This window comes from Muntiacus reevesi, chromosome 15 (assembly GCF_963930625.1).
Source record: "Muntiacus reevesi chromosome 15, mMunRee1.1, whole genome shotgun sequence".
Lineage (NCBI taxonomy): Eukaryota > Metazoa > Chordata > Mammalia > Artiodactyla > Cervidae > Muntiacus > Muntiacus reevesi.
Window position 1 is genome coordinate 11,441,521 of NC_089263.1, and position 27,303 is coordinate 11,468,823.

At 38.7% G+C, this 27,303-nt stretch overlaps 1 protein-coding gene across 2 annotated transcripts in view; it reads right to left on the reverse strand.

The window, feature by feature from the left end:
• Nucleotides 1–27,303, reverse strand: part of MCTP2 (multiple C2 and transmembrane domain containing 2) — a 192,831-nt gene that overhangs the window by 35,956 nt on the left and 129,572 nt on the right. For both annotated transcript variants that reach the window (XM_065906033.1, XM_065906034.1), the window contains 2 exons: nt 4,832–4,954; nt 1,498–1,539 (listed from right to left, as the gene is read on the reverse strand). In XM_065906033.1, the coding sequence (XP_065762105.1) occupies nt 1,498–1,539; nt 4,832–4,954 (165 nt within the window). The remainder of the gene's footprint in view (nt 1–1,497; nt 1,540–4,831; nt 4,955–27,303) is intronic.

A 27,303-nucleotide genomic window follows, 5' to 3' on the forward strand; every position in this document is an offset into this window, starting at 1 on the left:
CTTCCTCACTTCCAACCTTTGCTTAATAAAATTGATGATTACTCCTTGTGTAGCTTTAAAATAATTGCATTAAAGATCGAAGGCAGGAAGAGAAGGGGACGACAGAGGATGAGATGGTTGGATGGCATCACCGACTCAATGGACCTGAGTTTGAACAAGCTCCAGGAGTTGGTGATGGACAGGGAGGCCTGGTGTGCTGCAGTCCATGGGATCGCCAAGAGTTGGACACAACTGAGCGACTGAACTGAACTGTGTCTCTTGTGATGAAACATCCCCGAGGGCACATTAATTTAGCTGTGGCCACTTTTTAAAATGATTCCATGTATTTATTTCCGGCTGCACTCAGTCTCTATTGCAGTGGCTTCACTCGTGGCCGAGGGCAGGCTCTACAGTGCAGGCTCAGTAGTTGCAGCCCGTGGGCTTAGTTGCTCTGAAACATGTGGAATCTTCCCAGACCAGGGATTGAACCCAGCGCTGGCAGGCAGATTCGTCACCACTGAGCCACCAGGGAAGTCCCTAGCTGTGACTATTTTTAATGTTCAAGGACTGATATCACTCAAAAGCCACTCACATCAATTCATGAAGAAGAAACTGGCATCATGGGACGCCTTTCATTCTTGAAAGGGTCCCGATTCTCTTTTTAAAAAGTCACACTTTATTAGTTTGCTCTTAATGATCATTTTAGAATGACAAGTAAGATTTACTTTGTAATCTGTCCAACTTCCTTCAAATGGGCAAAAAGCATCCTGCTCGTTCGATGGATTTTAAGGTTATCTGTGTCATGAAGTTGGTGTTTTTGAATTCATTTCTGTTTCCTGCACATTTTATATCAGACCCTTAACTTTTCCCTTTCCCTCTCTCGTCTCTCTCCTCTCCTGTCACCCTTCTACACATTATCGCCCAGAGCCCGGCAGACCCGCAAGTTCTAGGGGACTGGGAGACTGTGAAGCTAGTAGCATCTCATTTGGCATTTTACTTTTTTTTCCGTTTTATTCCAGAAGGTTTGTCTGAAAGCGTAATGACAACAAAGCAGCAGATTTGAGAGATTCTCCCAGGAGGAGAGAAAGGACAGATGTACCCAGACGTGGAGCTGAAAACGATGCCAGCAACAGCTGGGCAAGTGACAGATTCTGAAGCGGGTGACCCACCCCGCCAGAGTGCAGACATAAGCCTCAAGGAACAGCGATTGCACTTGATTTACTTTTGACTTCCTGGACTACCTTTCATCTACCTTTCACACACCAAGGGGAAAGCTACACTTTGCCTCAAATGACAGGCCTCCTAGTTAACAGTCCAGTTATTCCTTGTATTCCACCTCTTTTCATCTTCACTTAAAACTTGAAAAGGGATAACCTTTACACATTATGAGAATTTGATCACTCTTCTGGTCACCCTATGGTAGTAAAACGATACAACAGAGCTTGACTCAACCGGCTAGAATGCCATCGACCAAAAGCATTCATGCTGCCTTTCTTGTCCTTTCTGGAGCATACCCACCTTGTCATCTTCATCCTCCTCCTCATCTATGTCCGGGCTCTCCTAAGAGGAAAACCCACAACATGTGAATAAAACATTAACTGAAATGACCAAGTACAAATACATGCATACCCAGGCTTCAACTTTTCCTACATCATTGAAACACTCGTCTTTTTGAAATACACCATGCCCTCTTAAAAAAGGACCCTTTTAAAGTTAAAGGATGCTGAAACAAGACTGTAAACAATATGCATAATCTACATAAAACTGTGAACTATAAATAAAGCTATTAGGCAAGTGCCCTTTGAAAGCAGCCAGCTTTAAAAACCGCACTGCCGAGTTGTACCTTCTGTAAACAGTTTTGTTCTTATTCTTGACAAATGAACCAGCTGCTGTGTTAAGGCTGAGAACACCATACTCCGTGTGTGCTGGGCTCATTGCTATAATGACTGCACTTTTCCTCTGGGGCCATTACCGAAACATTAGACAGTAGAAAATGCATTAGTCTGAATGTAATCAATCTCAAGAATAAGATACAGGTTTCTATACAGTATTATTGTTTTCCTTGGGCTTTGGAGTTGGGGGGGCAGGGGCAGCGCAGATGAGGGAAGGAAACTCCAGGTTCAGATCTGGGCTAAAGGGGAGCCTGGCTTTAGTTCTGGGGCCACAGCACTAGCGGTGCTGCACCCGGAGGCTTGTCCAAATTCATTTAGAAACCCTGGCTAGTTAATGGGTATGTTTGAATCATATTACTGCTACATTTTAAAGCTAACACGTGTTGGTACACAATCCAATGATTTGGGATCTCTGAAAGAACACTGGGTATCAGAAAACTCAAGTGTATTTTCAGTTTAAACACTTACCTTTCTACTTAACCTTGCAAACTCAGGCATACCAAAGTAGCTGCCATTGTCCCAACAGAAAAAAGAATGGTCAACATCATGCTTGTACAAGGGAGGGAATAACTCTGAAGACCTCCATAAACCACTGAGCAATTTCTTCAGGCAGAGCTGGTACTGAATTACCTCCTAGAATTCCTACAAACTCCATCGAGCAGTCTGTGGAATGCTTACTGATACTGGAGAACTAACCTATTCAATGCTAGCAACAAGCATGTTCCATGAGAGCAAATGGATAACAAAGGATAAAAATGAATACAACAAAAACCTGCTAGGGGAGGAAAAACTCTGTAATTAGGAGTTAGAAGTCTTCATCTTGAGACAAAGTCTTCAGTTGGAGACCTTGTCCCAGCACTGTTTTGTTGTGTGACTTTGAGCAAATCACTCTGCCACTCTGAACCTTAGCTGCATCAAGCATGAAATGAAAATTGTAGTTCTTGACTCCTTCAGGGTTATGCTACCAAGTTTAAATTAGACAATGAATTACAAAATGTTTAGTAAATTAAAAAATATTTCATACACAAATATATATATGTGCATTTATACATATATACACACCAGAACACTTACGTACCCATATTTACTTACACACACACACACACACACACACACACACACACACACACACACACACACACAAACGAACTGTAGCTTCCCAGGCACCTCTGTCCATAGGATTCTCTAGGCAAGAATCCTGCACTGACAGGTGGGTTCTTTACCAATAGCACCATCTGGGAAACCCATACAGATGTATCAAAAAAAAGTGTAGTCAGTCAGTTGTGTCTGACTCTTTTGCGACCCCACAGACTGTAGCCCGCCAGGCTCCTCTGTTCATGGAACTCTCTAGGCAAGAATCCTGGAGTGGATTGTCATTTCCTTCTCCAAAGGATCTTCCTGACCCAGGGATAGAACCTGGGTCTCCCACACTGCAGGTAGATTCTTTACCACCTGAGCCACAAGGGAAGTCCATACCTGCCTACAAATACACACACGCACACACACACATGCTATAAACAGGTACATCATATATATAGCTGGAAAAGTAAAATCTGATTAAAATTGTAAAAATGTTAGTTGAACATAGCACTTCCACAACAGATGTTTCTCTGTAAAAAGCTTCTTCATTTGTAGCTCCGTGAAACTTAATCCTTACATAAACTTGTATTTTAATGCTATTTATTTGTTAGTTGGTTCTAGCATCTTCAGGCTCCTCATTATTGATACAAGCACATGCTTATTGAACCACACAATCAAAACCCAAACAGAATTTTGAGTTTGTCAGAGGTTTTACTCCAGGCCTTACACTCATTTCCCACAACCCAAAATGAAACCAGAAACATTCCTTAAATATCTGTTATTTCAGAGACAATTATTTTTTAATAATCAGAACATTATAAGGAAAAATGGGTGAAGATGGTCAGCTTGCGTCTTAGAAAACCCAACATGGAGGTCATTTTTTTCTAAAGGATGTTACCAAGTCTCAAGATCTTTGATTTTTTTGAAAACTTGGTTCTTAAACCTGTAATAACAAGCTTATATCACAAAGCAAGTCTATACACACAAGTTCCTTCTAAAATAGAGCAGAAAAAGATTCTATGGGCTGGAATAAGAGGGGTAGGGGAGGGAGAGATGGAGAAAAAGTAAGAAAAGTAGATATGGGGGAATGTCGTGGAGAAGAGGCGCTGCCCGTGTTTCCTTTAACACCCCAGTGAGCTTGAGAATTGCAGAAAAAACCTGGGCACTTGAGAATAGAGGGGACCCGTGCCCACCTTCTCTCTGACTTCCCTGGAAGTGTGCCAGCCTCAGAGGACCCCCTGAGGCCTGAGGCTACAGGAGAACATTGCACAGAACTAACTGGGGAGGTCTGAAGCACCTTCCACTTGTCTTTCCCTGAAGGGGCTCAAGAAGCCACCAAAGGCTTGTACTGTGTGTGCATGCTAAGTTGATTCAGTTATGTCCAACTCTGCAACCCTGTGGACTATAACCCACCAGGCTCCTCTGTCCATGGGATTTTCTAGGCAAGAATAATGGGGTGGGTTGCCATGCCCTCATCCAGGATATCTTTACAACCCAGGGATCAAACCTGTATCATTTACGTCTCCTGCATTGGCAGGTGGGTTCTTTACCACTAGTACCACCTGGGAAGTAGAGAATCTTATTCCCAGGAACTCCATGGACACCCAGACAGGTGCTGCTGGCCTGGAAATGCTGACGAAAAACCAGATGGCTCACTCAAACTAAGGAGGCAGGCCCAGACACAGAAACACAGATTCTCTAGAAGGAAGACTCCAGATTACACATGATGAATATCTTCCCTGTAACGTGAATACATGAGCAGTATTGCTCCTCCAGTCTCAAATGCAGTGGATCGGGTCATGCTGTGGTGGTGGTGGTGGTTTACTGGTACACACTTTCTTTTCTAATCAAATGACAGAATTATTGGAATCTGGGCTCACCTGGCTGTCCTGGATGCTGCCACCCTTCCCTCTCGCAGTTCCGATGGAATTGTAGACAAAGAGGAGCAATAAAGCCAGAGGGATCATGTAGAGTTCAAAGTTCCAGACAGTGACTAAGAACACCTGATTGGAAGACAAAGAGCAAATGATTGCTTGCAAAAACAGTATGGGGACAATCCTCAGCTCCTACTCACTGACTTCAGGAGATTAACCCCAGGACTCTCTGTATAGTTTCAAGTAAATTAAAATATACACACACACACGATCATTAGCACAGTTTTAGAACTAGTAGCAGAATAAGGAATGCAGAGAAATGAGCTGGCCCATCACACTCTGGAATAGAGTTCCCATATTTGGAAACCTCATTACTCTACCAACCTTATTTGGTTTTTTGCTGCTGGATTTGGCATGCCAGAATACAGGTAAAGTACACAGCATGGAAAATCCAAAGGTCACTAAGAGGCTACAGGCCAAATTTTACCTAGAGTGGATTTATCTGAACTAGGGCCGTGTGCTGTGCTCCATGACTCAGTCGTGCCCGACTCCTCGCGGCTCCATGGACTGTAGCCCGCCAGGCTCCTCTGTCCACGGGATTTCCCAGGCGAGAATTCTGGAGTGGGCTGCCATTTCCTCCTCCATGGGATCTGCCTGACCCCAGGATCTAACCCCGTCTCTTGTGTCTCCTACACTGGCAGGTGGATTCCTTATTACTACTGCCGCCCGGGAAGCCCCAGAGGGAATGATTCCTTTTCAAGCAGGCTGCCAGTGCTGAAAAATTCAAATACTTCGGATAAAAACTTTAGTTTTTTGAAGTCTCTTTAAAATTTTTTAAAATTTGGATGAAATATAGCTGATGTACAATGCTATATTAATTTCTTCTGTACAACAAAATGATTCAGTTATACAAATATGTATTCTTTCTTCATATTCTTTTCTCTTATGACTTATCACAGAATATTGAATATAGTTCTCTCTGTTATACAGTATGACCTTGTCGTTTATCAATAAAAATCTTAAAATCTTCCAATTTTGAGGCTAGATGGCCACAAGAAAATGATGATCAGTGTGAATCTTTAACACTTGAGGAGACCTAAGGTTTCAATCAGAATAAACAGTGTCAAAATGTTGAGATCATTCTGGAACTTTTTAATACTGCATTTTATAGATCTATTGATGGTATACATAAATCAAGTATATTCATTTCATGTGGTATATGGTACCCCATTGCAATGAATGTTTTGCAATTTTTCCATGATATTCTCTTACCAATGAAAACTTAGGATGAAATAGTGGTTTTATTTTTTAATGCAAATATATTAATCTTCAACTTGAGGATTTTTGCCTTTAATATTCCGTGTTCTGCTTAAGAAATCTATGGTACCCTGAGGTGATAAAGTGGTTTCTTGTCTCTTCTTTCAAAAGATAACTGTGTGAGTGTGTATGTTCCTTCTCTTGGTTTAGAGGTAGAAACAAGCACCCAATTTGAACTTCATCCTCATAGTTGATTTACAATGCTGCATTAGTTAGTTTCAGGTATATGGCAAAGTGATTCAGGATTACACACACACACACACACACACACATATACGTTTTTGTTTTTTTTCCCCAGATTCTTTTTCCTTATAGGTTATTACAAAATATTGAGTATAGTCAACTTTTAGAATTGGATTACCGAAGGGCTCCATACTTTGCTCACTGATTCTGCATTCCCACTCTGTCACACATCAGCTTCCCATATGACTGCTTGTTGTCTACAGACCCTCTAAGTAAGCGTTAGTCGCTCAGTTGTGCCCGACTCTCTGCGACCCCATGGACTGCAGCCCACCAGGCTCCTGTGTCCATGCGATTTTCCAGGCAAGGATACTGGAGTGGGTTGCCATTTCCTTCTCCAAAGAAGCTTCTCGACCCAGGGATCAAACCCGGATCTCCTGCACTGCAGGCAGATTCTTTATTTATTTTTTATTTTTATTTTATTTATTTATTTATTTTTATTTTTCAGTGGGTTTTGTCATACATTGATATGAATCAGCCATAGAGTTACACATATTCCCCATCCCCATCCTCTCTCCCACCTCCCTCTCCACCCGATTCCTCTGGGTCTTCCCAGCCCACCAGGCCCGAGCACTTGACTCATGCATCCCACCTGGGCTGGTGGTCTGTTTCACCACAGATAATATACATGCTGTTCTTTCGTACAACCACTGTGGAAAACAGTGTGGAGATTTCTTAAAAAACTGGAAATAGAACTGCCATATGACCTAGCAATCCCACTTCTGGGCATACACACTGAGGAAACCAGATCTGAAAGAGACACGTGCACCCCAATGTTCATCGCAGCACTGTTTATAATAGCCAGGACATGGAAGCAGCCTAGATGCCCATCAGCAGATGAATGGATAAGGAAGCTGTGGTACATATACACCATGGAATATTACTCAGCCGTTAAAAAGAATTCATTTGAATCAGTTCTAATGAGACAGATTCTTTATTGACTGAGCTACAAGGGAAGCCACACAGACTCTCTAATCCCTTCTACTGAATTACATTACTGTTCTTTCACCAGGACCACTCCAGTATCCTTGCCTGGGGAATCCCATGGACAGAGGAGTCCTGTGGGCTACAGTTCATGGGGTCGCAAAGAGTTGGATACAACTGAGTGACTAACATTTTCATTTTCAGTAGTCAGATGGTATCTGAGTGCATAAGTAGATATTATTTCACTTCTAAAATTATCTTGGATTGTTCTTTGACTGTATCCTTCCACATGTATTTAAAAATCAGTTTGTAACATTCTACAAAATTCTTGGTGAAATTTTATTGGAAGAGCCTTTAACGTACTTATCAGTGTGAAGAGAACTGACATCCTGATATTGACCTTCTGAATTATAAGGAATATTTATTTCTCCATATACTCAGAACTTCATCTTTTTCACTCTTTTTTTTACATAATGATTTTGCATATGTTTTATTATTTTTGGAAAGTAATTTAAGAGTTTTGATACTATTATGAATGGGATGATTTTCAAATTTATATTCTTTAGTTGGTTACTTACTTCTAGTTACAGGAACACTGATTTATATGTTTTTCACATTATTTCTGAGCCCTCTTATTATTTGTAGGGAATTGAAAATACATCATTTTGGAGATCTGGTGTGTAAAATCCTATAAACTGTAAATCATGACATTTTCCTTTAGCCTCCCAATCTATATGTTGTTTACATTTTCTTCTAGTGCTAAACCTCTGTGCATTTTTTAATGAGCAAGTATAGAATTTTTGAAATACTTTTTGAATCAATGTAGATCATTACATTACTGATATCTTCCAGTTTATTAACTGGATGGGCTTTATCAATTTTATTATTTAATAATATGTATACTCCTCTAATTTTCTAGGTGTTTAAAGGTTTCTTTTTCTTTTACTTTTTTGTCATGTTTTGTTTTATTATGAACAACACAGAGAGAAGTTGAGAAAGTAGTACAGCAATTTCTCTACTATGTAAAACTAGTAATTTTCTTCATTGTTACCTATTTCCCTTTCCCTGTTCTTAAAGTTCTTTCAAAATTAGAGGTTTTAATTATATTCTAAAAGGTTACTATTTTTAATTTCTATCTATTGGATAAGTGGAATTTTGTTGTTCTTTCAAATTGCAAAATATAATTTCAAGTAAAAAGAGGCGGACCTAAAACTATTAAGAAAAAAATAGGAAACAACATATTTTTAATTTATTTTCTTCATTATCAACTATTTATATAATGTCTTCAACAAAATTACTTTTACATGAACTGAAACTAGAGGGATGGCTGTGCTAGACAAACACCTCATTTATCATATTTGTCTCCCCAGGTATTGGTAAGTTAGCACAGAAAGTGTTTTACAAAAAAAGTTCACATTCAAAGAAGTTGAAATTCTTTAAGAATGAGAAACTAGTATTTCTATAAACATTTTAAAAATCAATGCATAATTTTTACTTCTCTACTGGTGGATTAAGTTCCTTAACAACATTATCTGGCAAAAACAGAAACCCTTTAGGACTGGAGGGGAGACCAAGTATTTAAGAGTATGAAACAAAGTTAATATATTTCTCAGAGGAGTTGAAACCTTGTACCAAGAACTCAGATCTGCATGGGGCCACATGAATAATTTTTGCATCTTCCACTCAAGAAGAGTTGAAGACACAGAGATGACACCAGTTGGTTAAAACTCAATAGAAAAACCTGCCAGTTTTCTAAATGCCTATGAAGGATGTAGGCAAAGGAGTCAGTGATAATCAGGGCAGCCAGAGAACATACAAGCACATCGGGGGGGAGAGTAAGCAAAGGAAAATACCAAATTCTGTATGTGAACTCTGCTACAGCCTCTACCACACACATGGACCAGACTCAGAGGCCTCTGGACTGGGATCAAAGCTGCCACTCATGGCAGGTGTGACTGAATGTTCAGTTTGAGTCTAACAGAAGTAAATGCTTTCTTAAAAAACAAAACCAGGCTTATTTGAAACAATGTAGGATAATTTAGTGTTTTCACCACATAATCCTCTTAATTTCTAAGATACAACTCAATATGACTTGACATACACAGAGTCAGGAGAGTGGAATCATTATCAAGGAGAAGGCAATCAACAGATGTCAGGTTCAAAGTAACGCACATGTTAAAATTATCAGACAAGAACTTCAGACCACCTATTAAAAATATGCTCAGTGAGATGAAACAAAATGACATCATAATAAATAAGTTAGTAAATAAATGCACAAAATAATAAAAGGGAAAACTGTCCAACTGAAAAATCAACATCTCAAACTAAAAAAAAAATATCAGTAAGCATGTTCAGTATCAGAATTAAAAAAAAAACTTAAGGAACTTAAAGAGATATCAAAAGAAATCACCTTATCTGAAAGAGAGAAAATAATATGGAAATAAATGAATGGACTATTACTGCTCACTGAATAATTTCAAAAGCTCTAATATAGACATTCAGAATGTCAGAAAAAGAGGGAAGTTAGAGACATATGTAAATAACTAATGGTTGAACACTTCCTAGAGAACTTCCAACAGAATAAATTCAAAGAAAATCAGACTTAGGCAAATAAATATATATATTTATATACTAATACACATATATTAGTTGCTCAGTTGTGTCTGACTGTTTGCAACCCCAGGGAGTGTAACTCACCAGGCTCCTCTGTCGATGGAATTCTCCAGGCAAGAAAACTGAAGTGGGTAGCCATTCTCTTCTCCAGAGGATCTTCCTGACCCAGGGATCAAATCTGCATCTCTTGCACTGGCAGGTAAAAGAACTATTTACTATAGCACTTTGGTAAAGAACCTGCCTGCCAATGCAGGAGATTTAAGAGTATGCAGGTTTGATCCCTGGGTCGGGAAGATCCCCTGGAGGAGGGCATGGCAACCCACTCCAGTATTCTTGCCTGGGGAATCCCATGGACAGAGAAGCCTGGGCGACTACAGTCCACAGGGTCCCACAGAGGCAGACAAGACTGAAGTGACTTAGCATGCATGCATATATGTGTCATAACCACAGCTCTGAAAAACAAAACTGATGAAATTCTGAAACCAACAAAAGATAAATGACACATTATGTACAAGAACTTAACTACCTGAATGTTCATGGATTTCAAATCAGAGACCATGGAGGCGAGGAGAAGTACAACAGCAATTTTAAAGTGTTAGGTAAAAGCAAAAGCAAAAATGTCAACCCAGGATCCTATATCCAATGAAAGTATCTTGCAGGAGTGAAGGTGAAATAAAGATTCAGATAAGTGAAAATTAAAATAATCTTTCACCAGCATATGTGAACAACAATAAAACTAAAGGATTTCTTCAGAATAAGGGAAAGGAATCCTAATGGAACTCAAACTTCAGGAAGAAATGAAGAACATCAGAAATGGTAGATACATAGGTAAATACACAAGACAAGTTTTTCTTTTATTTCCTTTAGAACTCATATAATTGTTTAAAGCTATGCTTATAGCATCATTCTGGTGGTGCGTATAATGTATTTAGATGTAGTACAAAACATATGAAAACTGAAATAAAAAGGAGGGGAGGAACAGGTGGACAAATGGACTTAGATGAGTTGCAATATTTCTATGTTTTAGGTGAAATGATAAAAATTAATCCCAAATTGGGTGTCAAAAATTAAGTGGAAATTACACACACACACACTCAAACATACTTGCACATGTATATTTAATCTCTAGAACAATCACCAAAGAACAAACAGAGAATAGATAAAAAGCCAACAGATGAATTACAACAGAATTCTAAAAGACGAGAAGATGGAAACAGGAATAAGAAATGTAGAACATTCTATTGGAGGGAATGTTTCACAACTAATTTTATGAAGCCAGCTATACCCTGATATGAAACACTGACAAAGCCCTTAAGACAAAATAAATTATAGGCAAATACGCAACAGAACAAAGAGAAAAGAATCCTTATGAAAATATAGCAAATCAAATCAAGAAATACATGGTAATACATTGTTTTAGTTACTAAGTCATGTTAACTCTTCTGCAACCCCATGGACTGTAGCCCGCTAGGTTCTTCTGTCCATGGGATTTCCCAGGCAAGAACACTGGAGTGAGTTGCTATTTCCTTCTCAAGGGATCAAACCCACATCTCCTGCAGTGCAGGTGGATTCTTTACCACTGAGCCACTAGGGAAAGCCAAGAAACACAGCAGACAAATACAAAATAATAAAACAGTAATCAAATTTCAATACATCAATAATTACATTGAATGTTACTGAAATAAACACTGCAAGCATAAAAGGTAGAGCTGAGAATAGAATGAATATCTCTGTGACAAAGTAAAAAAACGTCTTACCTCTTAAACAAGGGAAAATGTACTGAAACATACAACTGAACAAAATTGAACAAATGTCTCCATCAAGATATATTCAAAATCAAATACTTTCACTGCTGAATTCTATCAAACATTCAAAGAAGAAAGAACATTCTACTGGAAGGAATATTTCACAACTAATTTTATGAAGCTGGTTTCACCCTATGAAACCCTGACAAAGCCACTATGACAAAATAAATTATAGGAAAACATGCAACAGGAACAAAGATGCAAGAATCCTTAAGAAAATAATAACAAATCAAATCAAGAAATACATACAAAACATATACTATAGTGTAATCAAGAAGAATATGGTCCAAGAATGTAAGATTAATTTCACATTAAAAATAAATATAATCCACCAAAATTGACAAAAAAACTCAACACTACTAACAAACAATGAATACAAGAAAAATTACCTTGATCTGATAAAGGACACATGACAAGAATCTTATAGTTACCATATTTGATCATATTTGGCAACAGTTTGTTGTATATAAATTATGCTTTGTGAAGTTGATTTTTTAAAAAAAAATACATACTAAGAAGAAAACACTTAGGCAGGCAGCCATATTAATATGTCTCAAAAACACATTGAGTGAAAGAAGTCTTATACAAAAAAGAGCACAAGCTATATAATTCCATTTAGATGAAGTTACAGAACAGACAAAATGATTCTATGACGAGGATAACTGCACCATCTCCTTCTAAAATTAGGAACAAAGCAAGTATATCTGCTCTCACTACTCCTATTCAGTACTGAATTATATGTTCTAGCCACTGTAACAAAGGAAAATACATGAAGTAAAAGGCATAAGTATCAGAAAGGATAAAAGCAATACTGTCACTTTTTATAGATGACCTGATTTTTACATAGAAAATTTTATGGAATCTACAAAGCAAATCCTAAAAATAACAATTAAATGCAGCAGTCAGAGGGTATAAAGTTACTTTTTATAAAAATCAATTCTATTTTTAATACCAGAAGCAAAAATATGAAAAATAAAACTTAAGATTTTTCATTTACAGTAGAATCAAAATCCATAAAATACAAGGAAATAAAATACACAAAATGAGAGCAAGACCACTATACTGGAAATTATAAAGTATTACTGAGGAACATTACAGGATACCTAAAGAAATGTATAGAAATGCCACTAGTTCATGGATTTTAAGATTCAATATTGTTAATATGACAGTTCTCCACAAATTGATCCTCAGAAGCAAGCAATCCCAATTTTGTAGAAATTGACAAGCTGATTCTGAATATTATATATGGGACTATTATTTGACGGGGCAGTCAAAGCAATTTAAAAAAATAAAGCTTACCTAATAGAGTTTATTATAAAGTGAAACAGTAATGGAACAGAAAATACAATCAACATATATCAATATATAATTAACTTATTTCTAAAAACACTGCCAATTCAAAAAGATACAGGTACCCCAATATTCCTAATGTTCACTGTAGCCCGGTTTACAATAACCAGGACATGGAATGTCTATCAACAGAGGAATGTATAAAGAAGATGTACAAATATCGTATATTAATGCGTATATATGAAATCTAGAAAAATGGTACTGATGAGCCTACTTGCAGGGCAGGAGTAGAGAAGCAGACGTACAGAATGGACTTGTGGACACACAAGGGGAATGTGGGTTGGGATGAACTGAAAGAGTGGCACTGACACATATACACTGCTGTAAACACAAGAGATAGCTAGTGGGAAGCTGCTGTATACACAAGGAGCTCAGCTCGGCTCTCTGTGATGACCAAAGGGATGGGATGGGGGTGTGGGGGGTGCGGGTGGGAGGTTCAAGGGGGAGGGGCTATATATGAGTACATATAGCTGATTTACTTTGCTGTACAACAGAAATGAACACAAATTGTAAAGCAATTATACTCTAGTAAAAAAATTAAAAAAACATTGCCAAGGTAATTCAATGGGAGAAACGAGAGTCTTTTCAACAAACGGCTCTGGAATGACTGAATATATGTATGGAAAAAAAAAATCACTTTCCATTACCACAGACAAAAATGAACTCTAAATAAATCATAACATCTAAAACTAAATACTAAAACTTCAAAACATCTAGGAAAAAATTATGAGAAAAACCTTGGGCATAAGGAAGGGTAGGTCAAAGATTTCTTAGGGCACAAAAAGCAAAAAATAATGTAAATAAGTGAAAAAAATTAACTATTAAAATTATTCTTCCCTTTCTCTTCGGAAGACACTTAAGAAATGAAAAAAGTCACAAAATGGGAGAAAATATTTTCTATACATGTACTGAAAGAGAACATGTATCTGGAATATATAAAGAATTTCTACAACTTGGTATGGAAACACCTCAATAAAAATTGACAAAATATTTGACTGCAAAAAATTTGGAATATTACATGACAGCTTCTCAGAAAGTTGTGCATACACCTCTGTGATTCTGGAGTGATTCAGATATCACTCTGGGTACATCGTAACATACCATAAAGACACAGGGTAGAAGCAGAGGCTTCATTTAGAAAGCTACTGCAATGATCCAGGTTAAAGTTAACTGCAGCTTAGAACCATGCTGATGGCAGTGCAATTACTGAAAAGTGGCCATGTTACTCCATTTAGAAAGTAGACCAAGAGGATTTTCAGACAATTTGAATGAGCATATAAAAACGGAATCATCAAGGATAACACTAAATGGTGGGGCCTGACAAACTGCAAGAGTGGACGGATTCATTAATGGAGCTATAAGTCTGAGGGAAGAGCAGGTTTGGAGAAGGGGAGTCTGAGGCACCTGTTGACATCTGGGTGGAGACAAAGAGTAGACAATGGATAGAAGGTTTGGAGTTCAGACAAGAGGCTAAGGCTAAAGACGTAAGTCTGCATATTATCAGCATCCAGATGGTGTTTAAAGGTTTCAGACTGGCTCATTTTAACAAGGAAATAATCATAGAGAGAAGCAGCTCAGAAGTGTAGTGATCCCTAGAAAAGTACAAAAAGTACAAATTTAGGAGTTGGAGAAGATTAAAAGGAATCAGAAAAGGATACTGAGGAGCTGTCAGAGCAAAAGAGATAGTGTAGGAGACTGTGCTGTCATAGGAAACAAGATAAACAAAGATCTTTAAAGAGGAGGGCAAGAACAGGCGGCTCAAATGATAAAGAATCTGCCTGCAATGCAGGAGATCCGTGTTGGATCCCTGGCTCAGTAAGATCCCCTGGAGGAGGGCAGGCAACCCACTCCAGTATTCTTGCCTGAAGAATCCCATGGACAAAGTAGCCTGGGGGGCTACAGTCCACGGAGTCATAAAGAGCCACAACTAACATTTAAGACACTTAAAAATAAATTTCTAAATAAGATGGTCACTGGAAACTGGTCCCTGGTGATTTGAAATGAGCTGTTGACTGGAGTGATAAAACAAAAATCAGATGAAGGTGAGTCTAAGAAAGAACAGCAAACTGTAGACAGTGGTTACACAACTCTATGAAAGAGTTTGTTATAAAGAAGAGCAGAGTGGACTTCCCTGGTGGTTCAGTGGCTAACTCTGCACTGCTCATGCAGGGGGCCTGGGTTCAATTCCTGGTCAGGGAACTAGATCTCGAATGCTGAAACTAAAGATCCCGCTTGCGACAACTACAAGATCGTGCATGATGTAACTAAAAAAAATAGATCATGCATGTCACAACAAAAATCAACAATACTGCATGCTACAACTAAGACCTAGCACAGCCTAATAAATAAAAGAGAAACAGGATGGAAGAGGATGTAGTAAGGACCAGGCGAGAGAGGGAGGGAAAAAAAATGATGGTGTAGGAGGCAGAAGAAAGAAGAGTTCGAACAATATTTTTGAATCATGGGGTAGGGGTGTGATCCAGCATATGGACGGAGAGTTGGTCTTCAGTTCAATTCAGTCGCTCAGTCGTGTCCGACTCTTTGCGACCCCATGAATTGCAGCACGCCAGGCCTCCCTGTCCATCACAAACTTCTGGAGTTTATTCAAATTCATGCCCATTGAGTCAGTGATGCCATCCAGCCATCTCATCCTCTGTTGTCCCCTTCTTCTCCTGCCCCCAATCCCTCCCAGCATCAGGGTCTTTTCCAATAAGTCAACTCTTCGCATGAGGTGGCCAAAGTATTGGAGCTTCAGCTTCAGCATCAGTCCTTCCAATGAACACCCAGGACTGATCTCCTTTAGGATGGACTGGTTGGATCTCCTTGCAGTCCAAGGGACTCTCAAGAGTCTTCTCCAACACCACAGTTCAAAAGCATCAATTCTTCTGCACCCAGCTTTCTTCACAGTCCAACTCTCACATCCATACATGACCACTGGAAAAACCATAGCCTTGACTAGATGGACCTTTGTTGGCAAAGTAATGTCTCTGCTTTTTAATATGCTATCTAGGTTGGTCATAACTTTCCTTCCAAGGAGTAAGCATCTTTTAATTTCATGGCTGCAGTCACCATCTGCAGTTATTTTGGAGCCCCAAAAAATAAAGTCTGACACTGTTTCCACTGTCTCCCCATCTATTTCCCATGAAGTGATGGGACCAGATGTCATGATCTTAGTTTTCTGAATGTTGAGCTTTAAGCCAACTTTTTCACTCTCCTCTTTCACTTTCATCAAGAGGCTTTTTAGTTCCTCTTCACTGTCTGCCATAAGGGTGGTCTCATCTGCATATCTGAGGTTATTGATATTTCGGAAGCAACAATTCAGTGATTCATAGTTATAGGACAGACAGCAGAAGATAATAGGCACAGATGTTGGTAGGTGGATAGGTAGGTATGGCAGGGGCAAAACAGCAGTAAACTGGCACATGTGTCAACCATGGTCATGATCTGAGTGAGGACAGCGAGAAGTTATTAGAAAAGTAGGGCAGAAGTTATAAAATAGTCCAGAAGAGAGGATAAAGGCTCAAAGAAATGTAATATAGATGTCAAGAGGTACTGGCTGTTTTCCGCTACCCATGTTTACCCGAGGTTTTGCTAATCAAGTATAATGAAGGTAGAGAAGGCAAAGAAATTATTTTTAAAATGGACCACGGAGGGCTTCTCTGGTGGCTTAATAGTAAAGAATCTACCGGCCAATGCAGGGCGACACGAGTTCGATCCCTGCTGTGGGAAGATCCCATGTGCCTCAGAGCAACTAAGCCCATGTGCCTGAACTACTGAGCCTGTGCTCTCGAGCCCTGGCAGCGTTCACTACTGACCCGTGTGCTGCGACTACTGAAGCCTGTGTGCCCTGGAGCGAGAGGAGGCACCGCAACGTGAAGCCCACACACCACAACTGGAGAGAGTGTCTGCTCTCTGCAACTAGAGAAAGCCTGCACCGATAACAAAGACCCAGCACAGCCAATACACAAATAAAGTGGTTTAAAAAATGGACCATGGAAGCTGGGCTGCATTGCTGCTGAGAAACAATGTGAAGTGGAGACGATAAAATTTAAACACAGTGGTTGTTATTAACTAACAGGTTAAAAACAGAAGAGAACCAACTAACAGAAAGGAAAATTGCTGGACTGAGAAATAATTCCAAAGAAGTTCTTCAGAATGTATAGGACAGAAACAAAAATACAGATATATGAAAGGTCAAAGACATGGAAGATGTCAACAAGAAGGTCTAAGACAACACCTGATGGGTGTTGAAGGGGCAAAGAGTTAATGAGAGAACAGGGAAGCAATATATGAAGATAAAATGCCTGAGGATTTTCCAGAGTTGTTTAAATGTATCAAATGGGAAGATTGAATTAAACCCTTAATAAGATAAATAAAGAGGTGTTTGGGCTTAACAATATCACGGTAGAATTGAAAAATACTTGGGGAGAAAAGCAGAAACATTTACAAGCAGCTAGAGAGAAAAGACAATTCACCTGTGAAGAAAAAGTAATGCAACAAGCGAAACAAGAGAGTAGAAAAACTTAACATATATACGCTTTCAGCCTTTCAATTCAAAAACTTGTACCTAGTAAAAGAGTAAAGCAGAGACTTTTTCAGAAAAGCATGAGTCAGCAGTGCTTATCACATGAAGATTCACTCATGAAAGTACATATAATAGATTTATTTCAAGGATGCTGTTCCTGGCATCAAAAGGCTGAATGTGAGAATGTATGTATTCAAAAGCAATAGTAAACATGCTTACCAATCTAAATAAACATGGACTTACTAGAGAGGTTTAATATAGGTGTGTTGAAACAATTTAAAATGGGGACAGCAAATGTCTGTAAACTGGGAAAGGTATGGGTTGGTTTTAAAAAATTCTAAGACACCCTTGTTGTCAAGCCTCTATATTAAGTAGACATGTAAACCAGCTTTTCAGTATGGAGCTGAGCTTTATCTCATTCTTTCTGCATAAAACAACATCACCCACGAAAAACAAATGGAACCCCCTCCGCCCACCAAACAAAACTGTGAAAACTGAATTATCTACACAAACTGTCTGAAGACATTTGAGGGGAACAAAGGCATCCAGGGTCTGAGGGACAAGATCAAGGGTAACAGGCAAATGTAGGAAGGTTCATCTTAGTCTGCCACTGCTTTGACTTCTTAGAGCTTTTGTTACATTTTATTTTTGCCAATTCACTGTCTAAGACATAGCACACAGGGGCAATTTAGAACATGCTTCAATCTTAGTAATCTAGGGAGGTAAAAACTGGGGTGCAAGGGAACTACGGCAGCCAGAACTTGAGGAACAAGAGGAACAGCAGACATTCAAACATACATCTCCTTGGGAAATTCACTGTTTAAAGCACGTGTGCTTAGGATGAAAAATTAAGGCCAAGCAGAAAATGAGGACCAAACGTTTTTGGCAATCTCACTGAGTTGGGGAATAAAAACTGGAGGCTAGGGGCCCTTATAAAAGAAGGGGTCTGGTAAACACTACAGGATTTTATTAAGACTCCTGAAGGACTATGCACTAAGCATGGGGTTGAAACCAAAATAAACCAGTCCTCAAGATGCTTGAAATCCTACCTTGGGTCATTTCAATCCCTGATTGGATCACTCTGATTTGCTAGACCCTCATTCCCTTCTCTATATTCTCTTTGGTGGAAAATAACACATTCCATATCCTCTAAAATGTTTTAATAAATTTTATCCAGTATTTGATTAAAAAAATAATTTACAATGGTCAGGATTAAAAAAGCAATGACCAAAAAATAAATAAATAAAAAAGCAATGACCAAAAATCAAGAGAAAAGAGGACAATGAGAACAAAAAGCTAATTTAGATGTTAGAGTTACCAGATGCAAATTTTTAAATAGCCATGATTAATATGTACGTATTTGTACCATAATTTGCAATATATATGGGCTTCCCTGGTGGCTCAGATGGTAAAGAATCTGCCCGCAATGTGGGAGACCTGGGTTCAATCGCTGGGTTGGGAATATCCCCTGGAGGAGGACACGGCAACCCACTTCAGTATTCTTGTCTGGAGAATCCCCATGGACAGAGGAGCCTGGTGGGTTCCACAGTCCAAAGGGTCGCAAAGAGTCAGACATGAATGAGTGACTAAGCATAGCATAGCAAATGCAATATATATAGATGGATATTCATATATGCATATATACCATATTAATATATACATGAAAACGGATTTTAAAAAAACTATGGAGGATATCAGAAAAGAACTGGGATTTATAAAATAGAGTCCAATGGAAACCAAAAACATTTTTTTAAAAAGATAAGTGAAATGAAGAATTTGCTAAATGAATTTAACAGCAGAGCAGAAAAGAGAGCATTTGTGATTTGGAGTATTAGTAGAAAATACCTATACTTAAAGCAGATATAAACATGACAATAAAATATAGCAAAAAAGATACACGGCACATTTATAAAGGCTTAATTTATACATAAAAACTTGGGAGTCCAGAAAAAGAGAGATAAGAGAGAAATGGAAAAAAGCTATAAATGATATTGAATGAGAATTTCTAAAAATCTAACATATAAGCTGTGAAGTTGCAGATTTAAAGAACCTCACATAGGATGAAAGAGGGAAAAAATCACATGCAGGCAGTTCATAGTAAAACTACACATAATTCATGACCAAAAGAAAGTGGAAAGGCAGATAGTGAGATTTAAAAAAAAAAAAATCACGTTTACTCTGCAGTGAACAACAATCTAAATGGTAACTGATTTTTCACCAGAAAAGAAAACAGCCAAAAGACAACTGAAAAGAATGTGTATAACATAGGATTTATCTGCTCCTTGAATGTTTATTAAAACCTTGTCTCTAAAGTTTCTGGGGCCTATGTTTTGTTTTCTGGTAAGACACTAAGCCACTGATTGAACTATTTAGTTGGTACAGAACTATTCAAGTTCTTATTCTTTTTCAGTCATTGGGTACACTGCTCTACAAGTTTCACCTCTTTCATATATATTTCATCATTTTAAGCATAAAACTTCATAATATCCTTTGTGTTTAATCTCTGCCTCATATGAAATATCTCCCCTTCAATGCCTGCTGTAATTTATTTGTGTACTCTTTGCACATTGAAAACTCTCAGAAAAGAGTAACTTGTTTTGTTAGTTTTTGAGATACAGCTTTTAATTGCTATTCCTTTTATTTTATTTTATCTTAGCCATACAGATCTTCGTTCCTCAACCAGGGATTGAACCTGCGTCCACTGTAGTGAAAGCGTGGTGTCTTAACCACTGGACTGCCAGGAAAGTCTCTATTATTCCTTTTCATTTTCACACATATATTCTACTTCAGTGATTTTTCTCTTATTTTTACTTCTGGTTAATTTGGCTTCCTTCTGCTGCTGTTTTTCAATGGTGTGATTTTGAAAGCTAACTCAATAATTCTGATTCTGACTTAATTTTCCATATTGGTTTGGTCTTGTTCTGTGTTTCTATGAAACACAACATGTCAATTCTATTATGTGCATAAGCAAAATATCAAGAAGAGCCCTAGGCATCCTTGAAGATGAAAAGCAAATTGGGAAGGACAATGCTAAATTCAAACGATGCTTGTGTAACATCGTGTAACATTGTGTAACAGGTGTAGACAAGAGACCAATGAATGGAATGGACAAGTCCACCTATATAAGGTAACCTGATTTATGATCTTGTGGAATTGTAGATCTCTGAGGAAAAGCAGAATATTTAAGAAACGGTACTGGATCAGGTGGTATCCAGAATACAAAAATGAAATCTACTTATCGGTAGATTTTAAAATTTAATATAAAAAGTAAAACCATAAATAATGTAAAGAGCATCTTTATGACCTTTAGGCTAGGAACAATCCCTCAGTAATGACATAGAATGCCCAAGCCATATCAAAAATAATTAATAAATTTGACATTAAGTATAAGGATTTTGTTCATCAAAAAAGACAATGGGAAAAAAACAAGCCACAAAATTGGAGAAGATATTTCTATTACAATTTCTATCTAGATTATATAAAACACTTCTACAAATCAATAAAAAAGGTAAGGGGGGGAGAAAATTAGTCAAAAGGAGAAAAATGTCCCCAAACTTATAAATATTATTAGTAATGAAGGAAATGGGAGTTAATATCACACCAAAGTGTGACTTAACTCATCGGATTGACATGATTTTGAAGTTACAGCATGTTAAGAGTTTTCTAAGATGCAGAGCACTGATAACTTTTATTGGATGCTAATGGTTCAGTAACCTGGGAAATGGCTGGCAGCAACTAATTAAGCAGCATGTGTATATCAGATAATATGTATATTCATTCCTAGGTATAAACTTGGGAGTAGCGGGTTTCAAACTTTAGCATGCAGGAAAAATGCCAGAGGACTGGTATAGACAGGATCAATCTCTGGACTCCACCCCAAGTTCCTGGTCCAGCAGGTTTGGGGTGGGGCCCCAGAAATTCACTTCAGCAAATTTCCTAGGTGATGCTGACTCTGCCCTCCAGGCACCACACACTGGGAGCCAGTGCTCTGAACCCTGGCACGTGTCCACCAGACGAAATGTCCAATGTTTACAAAAACACTTTTCATTTAACAGCCAAAATACTAGCAACCAACCAATCAAAACCCCCAACCAAGCCTGCAACCAATTCAAATGTGCTTCTAGAGTAGAATGGGTAAATAACTTATGTACCACGTTAAATATCATATAGAATGAAGATACTTGAAGGTCACATATTGATCACATGGCCGCAGGTCAAAAGTGAGTGAATTGATTTTCATGTCACAGAGAAAGACCTAAAAGTATTACATGATTCTGTTATAAAATCTTAAAAAGCAGACAAAATTGAATTACCCTGTTCAAAGATAGATGCAGAAGTGGTAAAACCACAACAAATAAATGAGACAGCATTCAGTGTCACTATTACTTCTGGGGATAAAGGAAGAAGGATTCAGTAGTAAAGAGGCAGAGGCTGATTCTGAAGTGTGAAGGGGCAGCCTTCTAAAGCGGTAAGAGTTTTCACTTTTAAAGCTGGGTGTAAGTAAACGAGGGGGCTTCCTGAGTGGCGCGGAGGTAAAGGACCCGCCTGCCAATACAGGAGATGCAAGAGATGTGGGGTCAGGAAGATCCCCTGGACTAGGAAATGGCAACCCACTCCAGGGCCTGTGCCTGGAAAAGCCCATGGACAGAGGAGCTTGGCAACTACAGTCCAAGGGGTCGCAAGGAGTCAGGCATGACTGAAGTGACTGAGCTCTGTCAAGGGTTGCAGGCCCAGGTGCCCACGAGGGTCAGGGTGAACTATAAAGCACAGGAAGCCCGGGTGTCAGACCAGAAGGAGTGGTGGTGACCAGGGTACTCAGACTGCAACTCTTTTCCAACCACAGCTGTTTTCATGTGAGATTAGGGTTAGGTTTGATATTACCCGGTACTCTGATTTTTCAAAATTCAAGACAGGAGTGAACTACTAATGCATGCAACTTGGATGGATCTGAAAGCCATTACACTAAGTGGGAAAAAAATGCATCTGCAAAGGTTATCTAATATAAGATTCCTTCTATATGACAATTGAGAAGTGACAAAATTATGGTGATGATGATGGGTAAGTGGTTGCCAGGACTACAGCTGGGGGTGTGTGAACATTAAGGGGTAATACAAATGAGCTTTTCACAATGATAGAACTTTCCTCGAGACACAGGGAACAAGGCACTGAGAAGGATAACATAGGCCGGTTTGTGAAAAGATGTGTATATCATGGTAGTAAGTTGAAGATGTGATCCTAAACTAAGTGGGAATTCATTAATAGATTTTTAAAGAGAATAATAATAAGACCAGATATTTAACTAGATAGTTCTAGTAGTGAAGTACCCTTAATTATGGAAATGTGTACGTGTGTGCCATATCCTCAGTCGTTGACTCTTTGCAACCCCATTGACTATAGCCTGCCAGGTTTCTCTGTCCATGGAATTTTCCAGGCAAGAATACTGGAGTGGGTTGCCATTTCCTCCTGCAGGGGACCTTCCTGAACCAGGGATTGAGCCTGGGTCTCTCGTATCTCTTGCACTACAGGAGGATACTATCAGGGTAACACTGATAGGAATGGGGTAAGGAAACGAGAAACAGAAAAATTCTGTAAAGAAATGGCCAAGGCAAATGGGCAAAATCACTTTTCTGGGATGCTGAAAGATGTTCTGCAGAGGATACAGACTTGTCCCCTTAGCCCATCTATTCCTCTCTCTGCTGGGGTTCTGATATCCAAAATCTGCTGTGTGGAGAGGGACACAGCTTCCTGCTAGTTGTCTGACCCCACCCTCCCACCCCACCCCAACACCGCCAGCTACATACTATCAGTCACAGGGGAACAGACTGAGCAAGTCATAAACACCAACAATCTTTCAAGTTACTAATCGCATGTGACTCCCATATATTTGTAACTACAGTCCTCCCAGCCAATCTCAGATTAAAATTCCATAATATATAAACTTTTCCCCCCTCCTTCTAAACATATGCTAAATTAATTTCTATGCCAGGAACCAGTATTTGCTTCAGAACCCTTATCTACAAGAAAGCAACATGAATAGAAGATAGTCATAACAGGCTGTGGTAGGCAGAATAATGGTACCCCAAAGATATCCACATCCTATTCCCCAGCTCCTGTGACCATGTTACACTGCAAAGGGGAATAAAGATTACTGATGGAGTTAAGGCTGCTGATCAGCTGACATTAACACAGGGATATCATCATCAATTACTTGGTTGAGTCTAATATAATCAGAGAGTCTAAAAGTGGAAGATGGAGTCAGAAAAAGAAATTCAGGAAATGACGTGTGGGCAGAAGTGAGGTCAGAGTGATGCCATGTAAGGACTTGACCTGGTGCCCTTGCTGCATCTAATGATGGGAGAAAGGGCCATGAGCCAAGGGCAGCCTCTAGAAGCTGGAAAAGCAAAGGGAACATATTCTTCCCAGAGTTAAACACAGCCTTTCCAACATTTGATTTTAGTGCAGTGAGATGATGTAGGTTTCTGACCTCCAGAAGAGGAAGATAATAACTTTGTGTTGTCTTAAGCCACTCATGTGTATGGTAACTTGTAGCAGTAGAAAACTAATAAAGTAGTAAAATGTAAAAGAGGTGAACACACCTAGGGAAAGAAATGATGATAGACTGACCAGAAAAACAAGTCTACATCTTTGGAAGGAAGCAGTGGTCTCGGAGAGAATTTGTTCTTCCCAGTCTAGTCCACCTAGAAAGAGCTAAGAGGAAGATAGCACCAACCAAAGAAGAACGACTTTGGCAAACCTCAAAATGTCGCTTCCTGCTCAGACCCTCAGTTTTCTCCTCTGTCCTCTAATAAAACCTTTTTAGTTCAACCTGGGCTTTATGTCATGCTTAGGTTACCATAATACACATAGGTGGTGGTTATGGTTTAGTCACTAAGCCATGTCTGACTTTTGTGACCCCATGGACTGTAGCCCACTACACTCCTCTGTCCATGGGATTTCCCAGGCAAAAATGCTGGAGTGGGTTGTCAAGCACTTCTTCAGGGTATCTTTCTGACCCAGGAATCAAACCTGCGTCTCCTGCATTGCAGGCAGATTCTTCACCACTGTGCCCCCAGGAAAGCCCAAGACACCAAGGAAGTTTACCAAATCAACACTGATTAACTGCCTATTTTCTTGGGCATTGGGAAACACCAATTCTGGTGCTTATTTGGTATCTTTATTTCTACAAGACATGCAATGATCTGGTCAGTTCATTGGGAGAAAAATCAAACTGGGTGTCTTACCTTGTCTAATCTTAGCGACAAAACTCCATCAATTAACTCTGGTTTTGGGTAAGAATAATCACAAGGGGCAGTTTATTATCAATACTTTTGTAGAAAGATATCTGTATTATGTGTTTCTTGCTTTTATTATCCTCTATAACTGTTTAAATAAACAATGCATGTAATTTTCAAACTGCCAATGTCACAATTACATTAACTGAATATTTCTATGAAGAATGTAACTTACTCCATTCTGATTTAAGAAGATATCTCTACATAGAAAGCCCACATTGTACTAATATTAAATATGAATTAAAGACTGTATTTTAGACTGCATTTTTTCTAGATAGAGAGTTTTTGTTAACATTCATTTTCCCCTTTTGACTGTGTAACGGGATTTTTTTGAAAACATGAAAAAAAAATTCTAACTTGCATTTATGCACAAGTTTCTTACTAAATACATCATCTTTTCCCTCTTTTAAAGTATTTATAAAAATCCCATCATGTTACCGGCTACACTACACTTTACATTTCTTGATGATTCTACATAAATGGGAACAAGTCAAACAAGTCCCCATAACCTAATAAAAATCCCCACACCACTCAGAAAGGTAGAACAACTAGTTTTAAAAGTAGAAAAGCACTAAGTTAAATGAAAGAAAAAAAAGCAAGTAATGTGCTGTAACTATTGGCTTTTCCCCCTAGAATGATAATTCCATAATGGTCATAATATCTAGAACCAGATAATAAACTTCTCATTATGCGTTTTTGCCAAAGCTGGTAATTGAGCAGTGGAAAGTCTGATTTTGGTAAATACATATTTCAAAGCAATCAGCAAAATATCTGCTCTGATTAAATGGAGGGAGGAAAAAAAATCCTCACACATTTATTTATTCCCCCCAAATCTGGGTATCTCAAGGAGGTCAAGAAAAAATATTAAATGTACCGGTAAGTGTCTCACTCATTTCAGAGGCGTAAATATTGGCATGTGGGCACCCTCGGTGGGAGTCAGTGGGGCTCTAATTGTACTCTAAGTGGGCAAAGCATTCTCTACAAGTGTTCGCTGACTTTGCTCACATGAACATCAAGCTGTAATTGTGACTAGAAACTTCAACTGAGCACTGAAGACTTACTCCTTCATATTCACAGAAAGATTGGATCAGAATGAATACAGGAAAAATGCTCCAGGTAATAAAGCAAGTGTATCTAATTAGCATGAGCACAGTGATGGAATAAGGTAGTTCTCTGTATTAAGTTCCTCCACTTGCAGCTTTATTTCTGGCACTAAAATGAATCAGGGTTGCAATACATTCACATTAAGCCTGCAATAGCTCTGTACGTGTTCAATGTGCTTAAAATAGACTAAGGTGCCTTAATTCGGAAAGCCTCCAGCAGGGATTAGTGAGCGATGCTCTTTATAGCAAAGGACAATTTCTTTAGGGAATGGAATAAGAATGTCTTGGATGGTCTCCCATTACTCGGATCAACTACCTATTTGCTTAATCAAAAAGAAAATTGTACTTGTTTCAGAGCCACTAACAATAAAAAGGATGCCAAGTTTGGCTCTTCCTTTCCCTTAACAATGCTCTCAGGAGTCCAGAGTTTATTTTAATCCAAACAGATTTCTGACAACACGGGGCATCACTATAAACTGGGAAGAAACCTAAAATATGGTCTTTCAGCATGTATGTCCACACACACACACTCATACATACACCCTCAAACATACACACACACACTCATATATACAAACACACTCTCATACATACACACATACCACTCACACTCAACAAGCTTCTGCCCACTAAAACAATGGGTCAAATCAAAGCCCAGCAAGTACAAATTCAATTTTTGGCCTCTTACATTTAAAATCTGTTGCATCATGTAAGCAAATGTGCCCAAAATAAGCACTAATATTCCCAAAACAAGCATGGTCCTATTTAAAGATGCTGTGTGAATTTCAATGTTTTTCCTTTCAAACAAAAAATAATAAGTTTGATGACACAAATAGAAAATAAAAGTCTTCTTCAGCTTTTTCAGGATCGGATTCATTTAAGTGCAGAGTGAAACTATTTTAAAAGGCCCTTTAAAATCCAAGAGGCAGATGTTCAGGTAAAAGCGAAGCCAGGAGATTGTTTATTTTAATAAAGCTATTATATGCGCTGCTCCAAATTAGGAGTGGCATTGAGGCTAGGGCATGTCTAAACCATCACCACCTGTTTGCCCTGAAAAATCAATTAAAGTCACACTTTCACAGCACGGCCTTTCTAACCAATAAAACTTAAGACAGCTTCATCATGAGACTTGAGTCGCTCAGAGGGAATGTACTTGAAACCTGAACCCTTAGTCTTACATTCCTGCCCTGCTTGCGTTCATATAAACCAACCACAGTAAAGCTAGCCTTCAGGGCCAGTGGGAGAAATCAGAGAGAGAAAGGGATGAAAACAGGAGAGAAGAAGAGATAGACTCTGACTCCCATTGGTT